The following is a 19,468-nucleotide window of genomic DNA, read 5'->3' as shown; positions in this document are numbered from 1 at the left end:
CTGACTAGTGTTCAGTTTCTAGAAAAATTCTCTTAATCTCTACATAATAGTCCGTAGTTCAATTGTTGGGCCAGTAGTGCTATGCATCTAGAATAACAAGGGAAACAGTAGTATGCAAATAGTTAGAATACGTCTGGTTTGGTTGTCTTTCCCTTTCTATTGGAGATAAATGTTTAGAATACGTATTCCAGCAACGTCATCATACTTGGCTTAGGTTTAACAAGTAGCTTTAGAGGAAAAAAATGTCCAGAATAAAAAAGTTTTTAAATTGCATTTACTTTCTAAAACAAACATAAAATATAGAGTCTTCCAAAAGAATAATGAAAGTTTTTCTGCCACATTGAAAAAATGGCGCCTTAAATTATTTCTTCAACTTGACCGAAGTTTGTTAAATAAAAAACCGAGGCAGTTACAATTTAAAGGCGCATTTACATTAAATCGAGCTCGCATTCGAGTTCATGGAATGCGAGTGACAGTGAGTAACTATTCGATTATCGAATGACGGATCGAATTTTTACCTGATTGTATTATTCGCATTATTGAAATTGGCTCCCAAGAACGTATTAAATAAATAACAATCATCAAGCAATTCTTGTAAAATAAACATATAGAGTTGATAAGCAAAATATATATACATTACGGTTATTTTTCTTTCGACGAAGACATATGCGTAGTTTTTAAATTATAGATTTTTCTGAATCCCAATGAAAGTTAATATACGTGTAAATGAAGATATTACTGTTACTGATTTAACTTCTAGGACTCAATATAACGGGTTGTTTTACTAAAATAAATTCTTTAATCTTAAATGTAGGCCCTAATTATGTTTTAGGTATTAAAAAAAGAAAAAAAAACGACGAGAGAAATATTTAAGAAACTTCAACACTATAAAGGCTGATAGGATTGTATTAATTATTGACTGATTATTCTTACAAATAGACAGTCTGATTTACTAAATAGGCTACGTTTTCCATGAAGTGAAAGAATGAATATTGAACGTAGTTTTTCCAAATGTGAACACACATATTACGTTTACTGTACAAACAATAACAAATAAATCCAAGAGTAGAATGTAGTGTTTTTCATTTACATTTTAACCTAAATTAAATATTTGCAAAAATGTTAAAGACACGTTTTAAGTTAAAAGGGGGTTTTAAGCATCAAAAAGTGATTCGAGGAAATAAACTATTTATATTTTTTTACCATACCTTAGGAATCACTAAACTAACAACTATCTCTTCCAAATCTTGTATAATCAATAGTATAAACGTTGCATTATTTGTAGTTTTATCTGCGCCTTCAATATTTCAACACCGCACGCAACACACTGATGCAATGACCCAATGTGCAGGAGCTGAGAGAAATCCCATACAGCAGTAGCTCAGTCCAGCAGGGTTTCAGCTCTCTGGATTGGAACGTCACGAAAAACGAACATATGTTCACAGAGAAAACTTTGATAGCGACAGTGAACAAAAACATTTTTCAAGAACTTGAATTAACAGAAACCGTTTCAACATTGATAGAACCATCCTAACTAGAAAATTGAGCGTGAAACGATAAAAAATAAAAACAATTATTATTTAATTTTTCACTTGCTTAACACACAAATTCTATATTGAGATTTTGCTGTTGTAACTCCTTTTGTAATTTTGTTTCCTTATTGATGAGTTTTCATTTCCTACAATATTTTCCATTTTTCTCCTAGCAGGTTGTTTATTTTACTAAACTCAAAAGGGATTAAACAAAGTAGTATAAATTGTAATTTAATTGTCAAATTAACAGAAAAATTAACGTTACTAAACCCACTGCCTGTTCATATTTTTGGGATAGCATTACATTTGTCATTGTCTATATAAAAAAAAAAAAACTATAAATGCTACACTTTTAATTATAAAATATTTTACAAAAAATATTGATATACTAAATCATTTAATATGCTCAATTAGCTTTAATTAAGTAATTAAAGGCCTACAGAAAACAATCATACTACCATTGGTGGCATTCACATAAGACCTACTAATGGAAAAAAAACATTTTACTATTATACCGTAGAATATTATTTAAGTTAGTTAGAATATTATTTCATTAAAGCCACTAAATAAAACAATACAATAAAAAAGATCAGAAATTACAACAAACTAAACTACCATTAAGTAATAACCAAACTTTTGGAAAATATTAATTAGAAAACAGATTTCCTGCAAATCTGTTTCAATGAAAGAAAAATGAGTTCCACCAGGGGTTGTGTTGAAAGAAGGGTTGTGAGAGGTTTAAAGTGCTTCAAGTGTGAAGGGCAGTTATAGGGTTGTGATGAAGAGGGATGAACAAACTCAGTTAAACACGAATACATCAGTTTACTGAGATAAAACATACATTACACAGCATAACACACTAATATCATAGTGAAACACCATCAAGTGATACAATTGACTATTATTTATGTGTTCTGTAATCATTTACTGAGAGGGTTGCCATAGATTACTGCTTGAAGAGGAAATTTATTGAAAAGGGATAGAGTTTGGCTAGGTTATCTGAGAAGATTTAGAGTCCAGGTAGTAATAGATTTACAGCAAAAAGTCACAAAATAAATAAAACACTGATATTTCATCTGTATGAAACCTCTTCAGTAAATAGGTTGAAGAGAAAAAATACCCAACCTTTGAAAAAGATAGATTCTCTTTAGAAGTCCAATATTAGGATAAAATACATCAGTGTTAGTTTTCTTGTGTCTATTAATCCTGGGACTCTAAGAAAAGGATCCTAGGACATAAATAAATACCAAATTCTGAAAAAAGCCCTACTATAACATCTTTAAGCTCCTCTAAATGTTTAACGTAAAACTTGAAAATGTAAAAAAACACTAAATAAAATAAACAATTATAACAGGTATAATTTTTCTTTAGTGAGACAAATCACAATGGTAATTTTAACAACAAGATGTAACTTATAAAATAAAATTAGATATCATGTGAATCCTCTAAGTTTATAATTGCTTTCACTCTACTTAATATGGCAGCCCTATTCCGAGATAAATTGATTAACTAATGATAACTGCTTTGTGCAATTCACTTTAACACATACAAAAACGTATTATATTACTGTATATCTCAGTACTGTACATATATGCTATATAAGATCAGAATACATTTTTACACTGTTAATCATGCAAAACATTTAAGAATAACTATAACCTATAAATATTTATATAACTAATAATACACTTACGCAAGATTAATAAGTAACAATATGACAAATTTTATATTGAGTAATGTTACAAATAACTGTGCTATTTAAATCTTACAAATACAAAGCTGACTGAACTGGAATGTTTCTAAATTGAAACAAAAATAAACGTAAAGTAGTCAGTCTAATATTTATAGTTCTAAACTACTTTCTTTCGTTTATCACAGATTCATTCAATAAGCATTCTTAATATCATTATTAGGCCTACAATGAAGGTGAAATATAACCACCTAAATCCAAACCATAGGCTTGAAGCCATTATACAATTTTTATTTCAGAATATAATTTATACAAATTAAGATCTTTAAATGATTAGTGATTTTATTGATAAACATAAAAACATTTTACTATTTGGTTTGTTAAATTAAACCGTTTATAGCATAGCTCAATATTTGTTTCATGCACGACTTTCAGTGAAAACCAACACAAATGATGACAAAATCACTCGACATTTAAAAGCAAATGTCTGGTGGTAAAACATGTGACAAAACTTACCTTGACAATACTGTATCTAACAGAACAGTGAATGTAGTCAAAATAGAATATCTCTTATGTTTATATCACTAAAATACATTATGATAAAACTTTCTCCCTTATATCTAAACATATGACACCAAAGACTTAGAACGGAGATTTGAGAATTATTTAATACTCTTCTTCAATACCATTGTAGAAATCATCTGACATCAAAACCATTATGGTAGTTTCCAAAGGTAGTTTTTCTAATTTCAGTTTACAGATAAGGTAAGCATAATTAATGTTTTGGAAAATTGAAAGTTGTGCATTTCAACAATGTGCCCCCGATATAAAAAATATTTAAAAATCAGATTAGCAAATGTTTATCAAGGGAAACCTTTAAAAATATAAGTTGGAATAAGATGGGTTGAAGGGCTGATTTTTAAGGGGATTCACAACTGAAAATAATAAGTGTACAAAAAACTAAAAATTGTTTTTATATGAATAAATAAATAAAAAACTAAGTGTTACCAACAATTTATACAGTCCAAGCTTTACTAGCCCAATATTTATAATTTAGGTCTGATTTTATAAGCCAAAAACTCAATAACAAATTTAGGTAGTAATATAGAATTATTGTAACAATAAGATAAGAAGTAGTAATTAACATATTTTACCATTTAATAATTCTCTAATTTGTTTTAGTAAATTTATACCTTAATTTCCAAGCACTTAATTTCCAGGTTGTGCCAAAGCACAGAGAAGTTAGGTACACAGAAAACATTTAATGGTGTCTAGCACTAGTCACTGGTGTCTAGGGCAAAGTCAAACACCGCCCTCCTTGCCCTCATGTACTACAACGCTCACGGAGGAGGAAGACCCTACGCCATAGGAATTTTCCCTAAGTGTTCGCTGATCAGGTTCTTCCTTGCTCTTTACCAGTATATTTCTGGCACAACATACCGGATACGGTCGTCCCATATGCAAGATTCCTCTGTAGCTTACTTCTCTGTGGCCAGCAGGCAACCATGCAGCAGTACTCTGCACTATGTTTTTTTAATTTTAAAATAATGACAATAATAAATAATGGAATTTTATAGATTCTCAAGAAAAGAACATCTTGATGAACAAACATCTTTTCAAACAACAAATATTTTGAATGATTTTCAGTAATGAATCCCCTTAGTGCCTAAGAAAAAAATCAATAAACTGTACGTTAACCCAAGAACAACTGGGAGAAAGTTGGCAACATACATACAGAGATAAATAGAGATACAGAAGGTTATGAGAAGACGCTGTCACTGCCAGGCGAGGCCAGTAGAGGCTTACGCTCGGCACTGGTCCGTGGCGTAGAGGGAGGGAGAGGCGTACCCCACGGGTGGGAGGACGGGGGGAAGGCCGGTCTGTCTCCTGAGAACCTCTGAGATTGCTTCACCAATCCTGTGACTGCTAGAACTACCCACACTGCGGCTAGGATCAAGTCTGTGGGAGAGACAACAGCTTAGAAACCATCAACAGTAAAAATGTAGAACTAATCATTACCACTAGCTTCTATGGTAAAACACAGGCCAGAGTGAGGCACCAACAGTCTTGTACCTTCAGTCTATTGAGGAGCAGCTCAGGCAGCCGGCGAATGGTCTAAGAGTCATACTGTTGGCTCTACTATTTCCATGTAATGCTTTTTTGACCACGGTGTGTGGCATCTTCAGGAGTTTGTAATTTTATGTTCTTTATACATTATTTACACTATATACACAGATTTACCCTTTCAGTGAACTAATAAAATTTTTATATGTAGATAATTTAAAAAGAAAATATATACTAACTCCCTGAATATGCCACAAGCTGTGGCGAAAATGTTGGAGTAAACTACAAATTCCGCAAGAACAAAGGCTGCCAAACAAGGTACTTACTTACTTTCCGTGTCCGGAAATCAGACTTCGCTTTTCCAAAAATTAGCTACCGATATGGCTTTGTCATTCGCTTGTAAAACAAGGTAACTTAGATAGTTCAATATTTTACTTTTTTGCCACTTGGAAAATAAATAAAATAACATCATACAAATATTATCTTATCCTATAAGTTTGAAACCATTTATATATCCTAGGACGTTGAAACATTGATATTAATGTTTGCAACATAAAATACACTCCAATTCAATCCACTAAATATTTTGGTTCTTCTCAAAATTTAAACAAAGTAAATATTTTCTCCCCAAAAGCACACCTCAGGTCTCAGATCTTATAAGCTGGGACTAAAAGGATAAACATGGAAACTACAAGATACACTATTCATTTGGATAAACGCTAAACTGATTACAATTAGGGATGTTTTTATATCTGTGGGGTCAACATAGGCTGAGTGTGAGCTAGGGGTAGAGGGGTACAAGGGTAGGGGAGGGTGACAATAACTAGGGGAGAGACACAATGACAATGTGGACCATGATTTATCATCTCACTGAATTGATTGGAAACAGTTTATAGTTGCGTAATGACACTCAGCCATTGGCTACAACAGCCGACAGGTTAATGATACACTTCAACCTGTGTTGCAGCTGTTTTGTTGCGTTTTAGTTTTACAAAATTGTTATTGTTTAATTTGATCTGTCACAGTGGTCTGGCATTCATAACATATCAGCTTTAACCATTTGAAACTATTCTTTTGATTTTTCATTAGTATTTCTTTGAAAATGTTGTTTCTCTTATCATGTACATTCTTGACCTTCTTCATGTGATTTTTTTATGTATGAAGAAGTATAGACGAGTTATCTACCATTTACATGATGCACAGTTATATACAGCCTATTCATCCAAAATAATTACAAACTAAAGTAAATTGTTTTTAATTTAATTTTTGTAAGAGTAGTTTTCAACACCAGTGGGTGGCATTGTTCACAAATATGTTTAGGAGAACCCTGGTCTAATACTATCTAGAGGTTCAAGTATTTAATAGAATACTTCTGGGAAATAAGAAACTACCTCAAGTTTAACCTGAAATAGTATTTAAATATTAAAATGAAAATTGAAAGTAGGCCTAAGTTAATTTTAAATTTTAGGAGATTAAGACTATTTCTTTTTGCAAAAAAGGTATAGAGTATGGGTAACTTACCTTAATTGACATACTTAATCACAAATCAAGTCAATTAAGTCAAACTTAAAAAATGAAGTGCTAAACAAAATTTTTATGTTATTATTTTTATATTTTTTATTATTTTATTTTTCAACCTGGTGTAGCATACAAAAAATGTTACAAACGAAAGACTTACCCTTCATCTGGAACGGAGGGTCAATGATGGCCTCCCCGAAGCCGGGGACTGTGGCTCGTCGCATGGTGTTGATGAAGATATACTTGAGATTGCCACCCACATAGTGGTCTATGGGGACTATGGCAGCGTACGAGCCAACCACTGCACATGCCACGATGTTGACTATGTCTGGGTGTCGAGCAAACATCAACCCAACCAATATCACCAGGCATGTGAAACACATCCAGTAGTCCATATCATGTACCAGATACGCTTGGTTCACTAGAAAAAAAAAATAGTATGAATAATCATAGATAAAACATACTCCCTTAGTAGATTAGTCATCCTAATGGAACAGCTGAAGCCAATTTGATTGTTAGTTCTGTACGTCCAACTACATAGGTTATGTTTTGTTTACAATTTGTTTCTTGTTATTGCAGTAATTTAAAACCTCGTTTAACCTAATAAAGCGATATAATCATAAACAATAACTGGTCTCCTAGTTATATAACCAAACAGTAAAGCAAAAATCATGAAAATAACCCTAAAATAATAGAAACAAAATGTTGTCTACACTAGCGATCAGTGTGGACGTACATGAACTAGACGCAAAAAACAAGCTTCAAAATTTACAATGGGATGAGGAGTCTACTTGTGTTGCTTAGTCTATGGAATAATCTAAAAAAATATGTATATTGTAATTTTGATTGCATAACTTGCATCTTTGAATCAAGACGTTTTAGGTATAGGTAAGATCTAAAAACAAACAAAATTAACTTACCTCCTTAGATAAGTACCTACTAACTTTGGCTATGAATAAAACTAAACAATCTATTTCAATGTTAAAAGTAGCAACCAGTTTAGAATAAAAATGTCACTATTTATTCGTCGTTATACGTAACTCTTATCTTGAAAAAAAAAACCACAAATTTTTGAGTTAGAGGAAAATAACTGAAAACGTAAATGTTTACAAGAAAAGTAGACTACAATGACACAACTCTTCTTTTGTTAAATTGCATATTAACATCCAGGCTAGATTTTAAACTTGAGTACAATTTATTAAATAAATCAACTAGATTCCAAAGTTGTATTTTGCGAGGGAATTCATAATTAGTTTTCAAAAAACATTTAGTAAATTAATTACTTGATTAGAATTAAAAACTATGGAGGCTTACCTATTGGAAAGTATATGACAACGGAAGCAACCAGGTAGCCTAGTGTAGACAGGGCCATAACAACAGACAGCAACGGGGAGCCAAACACCCACCACAACAACAACCACAGACCGGCCAACGTCACTCCTCCCACAGTGGCTATCCCTATGTTGGCTGCAACAACAACAACAGTAACTCACATTATGTTCTCTAGCAACATAGTTTACATTAATTAAGTAGGTACCCAACTGTGAAAAGACATAAGATAATTTTATTTCCTTTAGAACTCAATTTACATAAGTCATTGGAAAACGTCTTGCTACGTTATAATACATTATGAAATAAATGTCAAAAGATCATTATAAATAAAACAATTCCTTCAACATCATCTGAAAGAGAAAACATAAATATGTCACGTAACAAGGGAAAGAGTACTGTACCTGAAACTCGCCATGCAAAGGGTGAAAGTAAAACATCACACTCATCAAACTATTAGTCAAAAAAGTATTTCATATTCTTTTATTAGTTTAAGAAAATTATCTACACTGTCAAATGGGTTGGCCAGGAGGAGAAATTCCACGTCCCTTTTGAACTGATTGTCTGGTTCATTCAATTGATTGTCAAAAAATGGTTCATAGGTCAAAATCAAGAGATGATAAACAAAACTTTCCCCTAAAAGTCCTCTGTTTAACCAGATATCTACCACTTTTAGTTTGAAAAAGAATATTTTATTTTTAAATATTACTTAACAGAGGGTAGAGCCCTGTTTTAGGAAAAAATCAATAAAACAAATTTTTAATTTTTTATTATAACACATCTATAATTTATCATACTGTATATATATTTTTCTGTAAAATTATGTGTGTGTATATTAAGTGGGGAAAACAATTATTAATAAGTTGCACTGAATAAATTTGATCAACAATTTTCCAATTGTATTAGTACAAATCAAATATGACAAATATTTAAAAACACAGGGTTTTTAAATGGTAATTTTCCTAAATTCAACAATACGTAGGAAAAAGAAAAATCTAAAATTTAGGTACCGGTACAGCAAATATTTTGTTTTATTTGTAGGGTTGTATTTTATTTGTATTGTATATGTTTGTATTTAATCAAATGACAGCCAAAAGTAACTGTTGTTATTGTAGTTAATGATATGAAATGTTCAACAACAAAAACTGATATCTACGCCTCATAGATAATACATGAGTCATGATGACTCATCTGTGTCACCTCACACAATCACTGTACACTTGATGTTTCTAACCAAAACTAGCTCAGTAGCTTCCATTGTTACAATCAAAGTAGGTCTACTTCTTTGATCAAATTTAAATCTTTTCTTCTCACAATAATAAATTTAATATAGGCTGTAGGGTCCGTCTAATTTAAGTTTTAACTACACTTTTCCCCTTTTTTTATCTAAGGTAATTGGTACCTAAAGATTTAAACAATTTTCATTTGAACCAATTTACTCACACGGTAAAGACACTCTCAGAAAGTTAAGCTCAAAGAAGGGTTGAGTCAGAGAGGGGGGGGGGAGGAACACCGTCTAAGCTCTGTGAACGACTCTTTGAAATTAACTGCTCTCCTCTTTTAGATTGCAGAAGCTACAATAATGGCATTGACTTAAAATATTTAAGAAAATCAAGTATTTTAATAGTTTAATCCTAAAATATACTGTTTTTTGAAACTTTTTAATATTAAGGTAAGTTCAATATATCATAGCAAAAATGAGAGTATTCTGCGCAATAATCATGGTCAAGAAGTTGTACAGTATAGGCTATGGTGAAAGTATGCAACCCATAAATATTTACTCTCTTTAAGATTTTTAAGTTCATAGATTGGAAAATGATCAGAAAAATGATTTTTTTTTACATTGTCATTAATGTATCAATCTATGAGTCAAAACAGAAGAGCGACTCTTTTTAGGGAGATCGTTCACAAAGCTTAGTCGCTCTTCTGATGCTCTGTCCCAACAGTCATTCATAGAGTGCATTTTACTAAACACCCAAGCTTATACAAATAAAAAGAAAAAAAAATAAATTAATAAACACTCGAAATACCATCTTTGCCCTAAAGATTATACAATATTTGTAAAATATATTCGTTGAACACATACCTGCATCGGACAAGCCGTGGGGTGCTACGATGACATAGGTGATCATACTTCCTACAAGGGTGCTGAACAAGAACAGCTCCGTTTGGAAGAAGGAGTGACCGTAGAAACAAACAAACAGACCGATGAACAAAACCAACGCACACAGCGCTCGTGAGAATGTCGATGCTACAACAGACAAGAAGGGTAACTTAGTTAGATAAACTTATGTTCCAGTTGTGTTTGATTAGTTTACAAACTTTTCATTAGGATGACTGGGAAAACCAGCCCATCAATAATTTTTTTTAAGAAAAAATAAATAGGCAAAAGTCAATGAAGAACCCATGTGCAATTTTAAGGAAATAAGCTCACAGCTGGTCGTTTAAAAGTTGTACCCTTTTAGAAAAAGTGGACATTTTTAAAACTCAAATTTATAGAAACACATGGTCCAATATAGGGGACACTTTCTGAAGAGAAATTTAACTACTATTAACAGAGAAAATTAAAACTATATTTAAACAATTAATGAGGGCATTGATGCATATTTACTCTTACAAAGTTCGGTTCTTATCACTGCATTATTTAAATTACAAAAATGGATGTAACAAGGAGACTGTGCTCAAATTGAACATTTAAATACAGTTCAAAATTTTCCAAGGTAAAATAAATCCACTATTAAAATCCATTTTTAGCCCCTGAGCTGTGATATTAATTAAAAATAGGTATTTACCTTCGTCTACAGCTCAATCTGTTGTAACTTGAGTTACGGCCGTTTCGGCATTATAATGCCATCGTCAGACGTTGAACATTCAGCTGAAGTAGCGTCGTCATAGTTGAAACACGAAACACAAACACGAATAACATTTTACTTTTACAATTAATAACGAAAACATAACAAACAGGCCTGTCGCACACACGGTACCGGTTGACATTGCCACGATCTGAACTGGAAACGGCCGTAACTCAAGTTACAACAGATTGAGCTGTAGACGAAGGTAAATACCTATTTTTAATTAAATCCACTATGTTATGTTTAAATTAAATTTGTTTATTTTTAGTGTACACCATAACAAGGGTGTTTACCTGTTAACAATTATATAAAAAATAGCCTATTTAAAATCCATTTTCATAAATTGTTTTGTATCACGTTTGCCATCTGGCTGTGATTAAACATTCAACAGACAAGGATCAGCTATTAAATTACAATCCCAATTTAAACCGTAATAAAGAAAATGGTCTGTGTCACTGAATGTTTGTAAGGAAACTCTATAAATGCATCAAGCCCAAGTGGGACGAAGTCCTATAGAAAATTAACTTTTCTGTTACCTCTGTTTGTCTTTTTCCGTTAATCTTTTTTTACCTTGTTAGATCATATCTGTATCCATCCCAAAATATCAAGGTGGACCTCCTTGCGTAATGTAATAGGACATAATTTTATATTACCTTTGGTTTATACAATGTAACAAATTTTTACAATGCAAATAAATATTTTAATGCTGAAATGTAACTAAAAACATGTTATAGGCTTTTCATTTTACTGGGTAGGAGAACGTCCCCACCTGAAATTGAATGCTGAGGACGCAATTGCTCCTAAATGATCACAGCCTAGAGTTGGAAAAAAATATTTTCAAAAACCGGTGTTTTAGTTTAAACAATGGAAAAGCTAATTGGTTGGATATGCTGCAACTGAGAGAAAGTAAAAACATAAAAATCAAAGCTCAAGTACTACTTAATCAACAAAAACAGCTAAAATACCATTTTCAAACAATGGAGTACTTTCCAAAACCCATGAAACGTTACTAAGGTCAGAATCTAGCAGTTAAAAGAAATAAATAACACTTACTTAGAACTTGGCAGGTGTCAGTATAGCGTGACGGACTGCAGGTATAGCTGAGAGCAGGAACATACGCAGCGTACTGGGCAGAGGAAGAGGACACTACTACAGCAAACACAGAGCCTGTGCCATGGTACGCACTGAACACATGCTTTAGTGGGTTGAATCCAAGGTCAGGTACCTGTGTAACATGTACAGCCGGTGTAGCTCAGAACAAAAACACAGCAAAATCCAAGAAAAAAAGATAAATTTTTGATTATTCTGTGACGTACGCTGGTCTTGTTTTTAAACCACTTAAAATTTGTAAAACCTTTTCAAATAATTTTTTCATCCTACTAATTATCTAGTAATAAAACTAGTAAACAAAATAGTTTATACACACTTTCAAACTTCAAACTCACCTTCCGTGCATTGTCAGTAATTCTCTTGACGGTGAGCATTTTGCTGATGAACTGAAAGTACGTGTCGGAGGTGAAGTCCTTCTCTGGTAGGTACAAGTGGTACGTCTGGTAGTGCAGTACGGGGTCACAGATGCCGGGGGTACCTAGGACAGCAGGTGCCTGTGCTGGGGCACTAGTGACTACCACAGTGGGGCCTGTCACCCCCACCCCTAGCCATGGGGCTACTGGCACTGATGCTTCTATGTTGCAGCCTCCAGGCACTGGGGCTACGGCCACGCAAACCAAGGTATTAGACATTTTTGACAAAGTAGGATTTTTAAACAAAACAGTTTATAATCAGCTTAAATAGAGTAATATTTATTTGTATCACATTCTTGTACATAATCACAGTTTAAGTGTAAATATATTAACTAGGGGGTTTTCCCAATTTATACCTAAAAAAATGATTTATTCAAAATTACCACATACAATTTTAGCCTATAAATTTGTAAAAAAAAACTTTTATTTGACATTTCCATGTTATAGAAAACTGGTGAAATAATGGTAATAGTGTAGTAACAAGTTGCTTTGCTTTTAGCTGTGTTTTGTGACAAGAGGAAATGGAAACATGATAATTATGTGGTTAGGAAATAGTTACACGCCCACTTTAGAATATAGAAATAAAATTCTATAGCCCCACTTACTTCTATATAAACAAACTTACTACTAAAAAAAATTAACAGGCTAGTTTCAATCAACAGTGCATAGCTTAATTAAAGTTACTATAAAATTAATATATTTTAATGAAATTCAAACAAAGGTAATTTCTTAACGTTGAGTTATTATCACAGAATATAGACACCTAAAGGTACCTTTAGGTATCTATATTCTGTGGTTATTATTTTTGGAGTCATAATGTAAACAATTCAAAAAGATTGTTTCTTTGACAGCTGATTGGAATCAAATAGATGGTACACTATGTAGTAAAACGTAAGAGAAAATGTGTTCAATATTCTAAAAAACTGGGGTTTTGAACTCTCATTATTTTGTTAGGCATAAATTACACCTGGTATATGGCATTCTAAAACATGTAGTACCGTACAGGGAAAAGAGTTTCTCCTGAATTAAGCAGCGTAAATTTCCATCTTGAACATCGCCGACAGACACGAGTTACAGAAGTTGAGTTAAGACCTGTATCACCTTTTTTTGTAGTGAAATGTAAAAATAACCAGAGTTCATGGTTTGTTAAGATATTTTTTTTAAATCATACATTTTCTAGATTTTATAAAAAGAGCTTTAAGTAACCTTTTCATTTAACCTACAGAAGATTTAAGATTTGCTTACCATTTTTAGTGTATGCCACAATAGTCAACAAAGCTGTGACATTGAACGGATTCTCATTCAGTATAAACAGTTGAGCAGTTTCAGCCGAAGTAACGTTTTGCATAAGCCCAATGTTTTGTCCAGTCACATATTTGCCCTCTACCTTCTTTATGGTGTAGCTAAGCGTAACGTTGTGAAGATACACATGAGTTTGCACAACAATGAATTGAGCCCAGTCCGGGATATATTCTGCGTGGATGTAGTAGTCCATGTTTGCTTGTAATTCATGTATCTCTTCAACAATTTCTCCATCACCAATTGGGCTTTTTAAACTTTTATAAGACAGCAATATTTCTTTAGCTAAAAGTAAAATAGTAAATTATTTTAAGAACATGAAAATTGAATACAGGTATAGTTGGCTCAAAACGTAGATAGACATCTCCTCAAATAGAATGGACCGTCTTAATCCCCTGTTGACATACCATAGACTCATAGATTACAGGTTTTTTAGTAGCACTCGGTAATATTTATAGTATGCTAAGTTAAGCGACAACTGCGTTATGACGCAAAGGTACATCGTAGAACTATGATTAAAATTGGTTTTTATTCGTCTAAGTAAGCAGGAAAAAATGAGCCGTCACTTGATTATGTAGGTCTAATGTATCAATTGATTACAAACTATAGCGTGACACAGATTTTTGTGGAATTCCAGCAGTCCAGGGTGGATGCCACTAATAAAGGCTACGGGTATGTCAACAGGGGATTAGGACAGCCCATTCTACCTGAGGGGGTGTCTCTCTACGTTTTGAGCCAACTATAACTCTCAAGTTCAATCGGAACCAGATGACCAGGCTGCCCTCAAAAATACATATTTGTTTGCGATTGAGTTTTTCACTGTCAAAAATCTACATTTCTTTATTTTCCGGCCATATTGTAAACACAAAAAATAATATCTACCTCAGATTGGTCAGTTCTAACCCATTCCCGCACTTAACCTTTACTCATTGCTTCATTGCTTTAAAGGCAATAGCTTTCAGTCACCTGGCGATGAATGTCCGCATCCCAGATGTTTCTTGTAGGCCTAATAAAAAAAAAAATGTATCACTGATCTCATCTCGCACACAGTGGGAGGTTCAATAATTCGACACATTTTTTAAAACACTCCAAGCGAAGCCTACATGTTAGCTACATAGCTGCGAATCATGTAATTCTGAGTTCACAATATTTGATGAAAGTAAGAAACGAGAAGCTTTGTTGCGGCGAATTACGGAGCTACGTACATGCAAAAACGGCCCCTACTTAAAAAACAAACCTTGTAATTATAGAGCAGTCAGCTCCATTCACTCTTGGATTGAAATACCTGGATTCGTATGGTCGCGATTTCAGATTAAAGTACCAAGTACCTAAGCCTTCATGTTGTGAATAGCTGCTAAATTGTGCAGCCAAGGGTCCAACGCCGAGTTAGCCGGACATGAGGGAGTCTAGTACAGCATAGTTTACTGAAATATGCGTACAGATCAGGCCCATATATAGACCAGGTACCTGAGGCAGGGAAAAGAAGTAAGTTTAAAATTCATCAATGCCCCACACGTTCAACAAATTATTTGCAGTACAGTATACAATGCATGGGCTATGCCTTTATGAAAGATCACTACTATTTAAGAGTCTAAGGCTTCACAATGGTCTAAAATACCTGCTTATTTTAAGGTTACCAATGATATGGAAAAGAAAGAAATCAAACCATTCCTTATAAAAAATAAATTACTATAGACCTACACAATAGAAGGGTGTCTAAATTACCCCCTTCAAAAAATTTTGGAAAAGTGACTGTTTTAATTTTTACTTCTTAGCTACCATACTCGTACTGTAAGAAATTACAATGTCATCTGTTTCACTAGCTTTGCTGTTTCACGACAATAAACTGATATTATTGTTTAAGAATTGGGTAGGCCGTAGTTTTATATTATTCGGCAAGGAGGAGGATGCGACAATAATAAGTTAACAGTATAGAGAGGTTTTCCCGAGAGCTGTGTTGCTAGATTTAGATAGAATGCCGAAGTGGTTGTAGATGGGAATTTGACATGTGACGGAGGACAGAGGAGTCTGAGGGTAATTTTAGAATATAAAAAAAAACTTTCATTTGAGTAGCTACAAAAGTATCAAGTAGGCCTACTACTGGTACATGGGTAGTTAAATTAATGTGATAAGGGGTAGCCTATAGGCCTACTACCTATAGCCTAGATATACTTTAACGGTTATTGTTTTTGTTCCAAAATACTATGCCTATCTCAGCAACTACATTTTAATATTACTTTAATATTTTTCATTTAAATGGCGACCATACACAGTAGGCCTTGGTATTTTAAGCCAAGTATGAATAGAGATGAGTGTAGGATGAGTGGCGCGATCTTGCAGTCTTGTTAGTGACTAAGGCATATTCCTTAAACACAGCTGTTAATTAATAGCCCATATAGCTAATGGCAACTAACTTAAGGGACCTACAGTTTATAGTGGAATCCGAACCACATTTTTACCTTGGTAAAAGAATTAGTCTAAAAAATTATCAGGATAGTACTGTGGATAGTCGTAAAACTCACTAGTGCAGACGCTAATCCATACTAGGGAGTATCGTATCCACAGTGCATGCCTATAAATATCCACAATTCCTGACCTCCTAGTAAGTTAGTTGGATTACAGGATGACGCCACCGTCCCAGTCCTTATAACTTATTATTATTTTGATTTAGGACCGTACCTGAATATTGATTTAGATATTTATTTGTTTATTAGGTAGCCGAGTTGTGCAACACCATCATACAAATTTCAAGGTTTGATGCAAGTGGACAACCTAAGTTAAGCTCAACTTATCAAATTGCACATCAATTTTATCTAGGGTTAGTGACTAACGGCAAATTGTACAATGGATATTTGTGGAATCTTAGTAAGTTCTAGTTGAATTAAGTAAAGTCTCTCATAATAATTAGTTAGGTGACAATAAAAAGACCAGAATGGGCGATTACCACCAAGAGGGACCTGGGCTGTATGTTGAAGTGTAATAAGTTAGACGTAGATGGAGGATTTATAGTTTATACGATTAAGTTTACTCAAAGTCAAATATGCACCAAGCTAATACAAGTTACGGCTTTTAAAACATACCATTTTGTCGTTCTTTAAAGTACGAGATATTTTCCCCTGACGAAAGTGAGGTTAGGAAACACATAAACAACACACAGCTGACTCCAAATGAATTCATTATGTGTGTCTCTTTTAAAGGAACCTTAACACAAAATTATGCACATTCTTTAAAACCCTGTTCAAATTATGCTCAATCAGAACTAGTTTCATATCATTATCACATTATCACTGCACAATCACTAAACTCGACGGAATTTTAACGCCTCAACGATTATTGATTAGAAATCACAACTTGGCTTTGGGTCGTCTACATTCAGCTGATGAGTAAATGATTCTCTTTCTGGCCACTGGGAGCGCTCAGTGACAAAAATGGTAGTGTTGGATCAATGAAATTGTGATAGTGTAGTAAAAACTAGAATGGTGCACGTAAATTAAAATTGTGAATTAAATGATATTAATTGTAGGCCATGGGTAAGGATCAGGAGTTATTGGAAGCTGCACGTAATGGAAACACTCCGGTCGTGGAAAAAATTCTTAGCCAGCGAGCAAAAAGGAGTGGCCCTCTTGCAAGGTAGGCCTTAATCTTTACACGTCAAAATAATATTCCAGCTATTTTGTTTTGATTTATTTTTACAGTTTATTTGGGAATTTAATATTACTGACTAAAGGTTTGAAATTCAACATTTAGCTTTAATATCTATTTCGATTAGTTTATGAGGTTAAGGTTGAAATTAAGTTAATTTTATGAAACAGTTTTAAGATAGGCTAATGAGTTTTAATTTACTGTAGTCAAAATTTAACCAATAGATTGGTGTCCTTTTGAATATTCAACATCAAATTTTAATGATCAAATACAAGGTAGGCCTATTTGAAATATCAAACAATAACAAATATTCCTTCTGGAAGCGGCCACATAGGGTATACTTCCATATCTGTTGGCACACACAACCAAATGAAAATATCGATCGATATATCGATTGGTTAGTTAGGTAAGGTTAACCAAACCAAACGATATATGGAATTAAACAATCGAATAATCAATATTACTCATTCGGTTGTTTGTGCCAACAGATATGGAAGTGTACCCGCCACATTAGTTACAAAACAGAAACCTTTTAACCATATAGAACACTCCAGCCTCTACCCCAATATCAATGGTGTTCAAGGTTTAAATTAAATGTTATTTGTAATACTAGTTGTATGTCACCACAATATTTTTACCAATGGTGTTATATGAAAACAACACACTTTTTTCTCTTGTGCTGAGTTAGTCAACTCTGTCAACACCACACCTCTGATTAAGTTGAGTGTTCAACCCCTGAATCAACCTTTACCGTAGCTCTAAAGCCGCGTTTCCATGAGGCAAGTAGGCAGGCAGGTGGTTACCTGCCTCTAGCGTATTTCAAGTTACCTGAGGCAGGTAAGTTAACCTGCCTGCCAACTGACATCGTGTAAGTTTACGTTTTTTGATCGATTAAATATGGGCACTAACACACTTTTTTTCTCTTGTGCTGAGTTAGTCAACTGTCAACACCACACCCCTGATTAAGTTAAGTGTTCAACCCCTGAATCAACCTTTACCGTAGCTCTAAAGCCGCGTTTCCATGAGGCAAGTAGGCAGGCAGGTGGATACCTGCCTCTAGCGTATTTCCAGTTACCTGAGGCCTAGGTATAAGTTAACCTGCCTACGAACTGACTTCGTGTAAGTTTACGTTTTTTGATCGATTAAATATGGGCACTAACACACCAAATCACAAACAGCTGGTATTGTTCTTAACAATCTAAATAAGCAATGTACGGCTATATATTTTAAATTGGTTTAAATAATCTGATTCTGCGTAATGTTTCTTGTGATGCTAAAGTAGTTTGAACTTGATAGGACACAATCTTCAGACGTTGAAAGATGTTATCATTTTGCTTCATCAGAAAATTGAATTCACATTTAACTTATAAAGAGACACACACAAACATGCAAGTCGCAGACATTAAAAATCATAAAACGGTAGGCCTACTATGAAAACAATAAAATGAAACTAACAATGGTATCGGGGGATGATGTGACACAACTTCATGGATGAAAAGTCAGATGCATACGTGTTAAATGTACTTTAAGCCTAACTATGGGAATCGACAACCTTATGAGAAAGTGAATGAAATGAAATGAAATGCTTTATTTTCCATTAGGCATGAAATGCAATAGGCATCGTCAGAACAAATAACAATATACAATTTTCATAAAAATTAGAACTAAAATGCAAAAATCACACAGCAAACAAAACCAAAAACAAACCATGCACAAAACTACTGTCAAGACAAAACAAAACAATCTGTTACTTACGTACATAGGAAAAACTCTCTCACAGTCTCCTTGGGAATGTCGAAGAAATCGCTGGTTTTATAGAGTGGGAAAGCCAATAAAAGTGCCCGGAGATTGTTTTTGAATTTTCTGTTGGTTTGGTTCCAAGCTGTACAAGAAATGTGGTTAAGAAGCCTTATGCTTAACTGACTGGAATTTCTTTTTGTTTTGCTTAACCTAACATAAGGTACATCAATATTGTTCTTATTTCTGGTATTGTACATATGATAATCACCCCTACGACTA

General features: G+C 33.5%; 1 protein-coding gene across 1 annotated transcript; it reads right to left on the bottom strand.

Moving 5' to 3' along the window:
* Positions 1-2,334: 2,334 nt before the first annotated feature.
* LOC128981896 (transmembrane 7 superfamily member 3-like) lies at positions 2,335-17,169 on the bottom strand. Its single transcript, XM_054400883.1, has 8 exons — positions 16,888-17,169; positions 13,754-14,092; positions 12,431-12,696; positions 12,039-12,210; positions 10,220-10,384; positions 8,119-8,271; positions 6,965-7,225; positions 2,335-5,181 (listed from the first exon to the last, which is right to left on the bottom strand). Exons 1-8 carry the CDS (start codon positions 16,982-16,984, stop codon positions 4,982-4,984), a joined length of 1,653 nt encoding a protein of 550 aa, XP_054256858.1. The 5' UTR covers positions 16,985-17,169; the 3' UTR covers positions 2,335-4,981.
* Positions 17,170-19,468: the final 2,299 nt, after the last annotated feature.

This window comes from Macrosteles quadrilineatus, unplaced genomic scaffold (genome assembly GCF_028750875.1).
Source record: "Macrosteles quadrilineatus isolate MER2022 unplaced genomic scaffold, UCM_ALF_1.0 Scaffold_55__1_contigs__length_795759, whole genome shotgun sequence".
NCBI classification, from domain to species: domain Eukaryota; kingdom Metazoa; phylum Arthropoda; class Insecta; order Hemiptera; family Cicadellidae; genus Macrosteles; species Macrosteles quadrilineatus.
This window is presented reverse-complemented; position numbering and strand designations above follow the sequence as displayed.

Excerpts from the sequence above, each read along its gene's own strand:
- LOC128981896 (XM_054400883.1), bottom strand. The coding sequence starts at position 16,984 with ATGAATTCATTTGGAGTCAGCTGTGTGTTGTTTATGTGTTTCCTAACC. Across the intron at positions 12,211-12,430 it reads TTACTGACAATGCACGGAAG|GTACCTGACCTTGGATTCAA; the intron begins GTGAGTTTGAAG and ends CATGTTACACAG. Across the intron at positions 5,182-6,964 it reads CCCTCCGTTCCAGATGAAGG|ACTTGATCCTAGCCGCAGTG; the intron begins GTAAGTCTTTCG and ends TCTCTCCCACAG.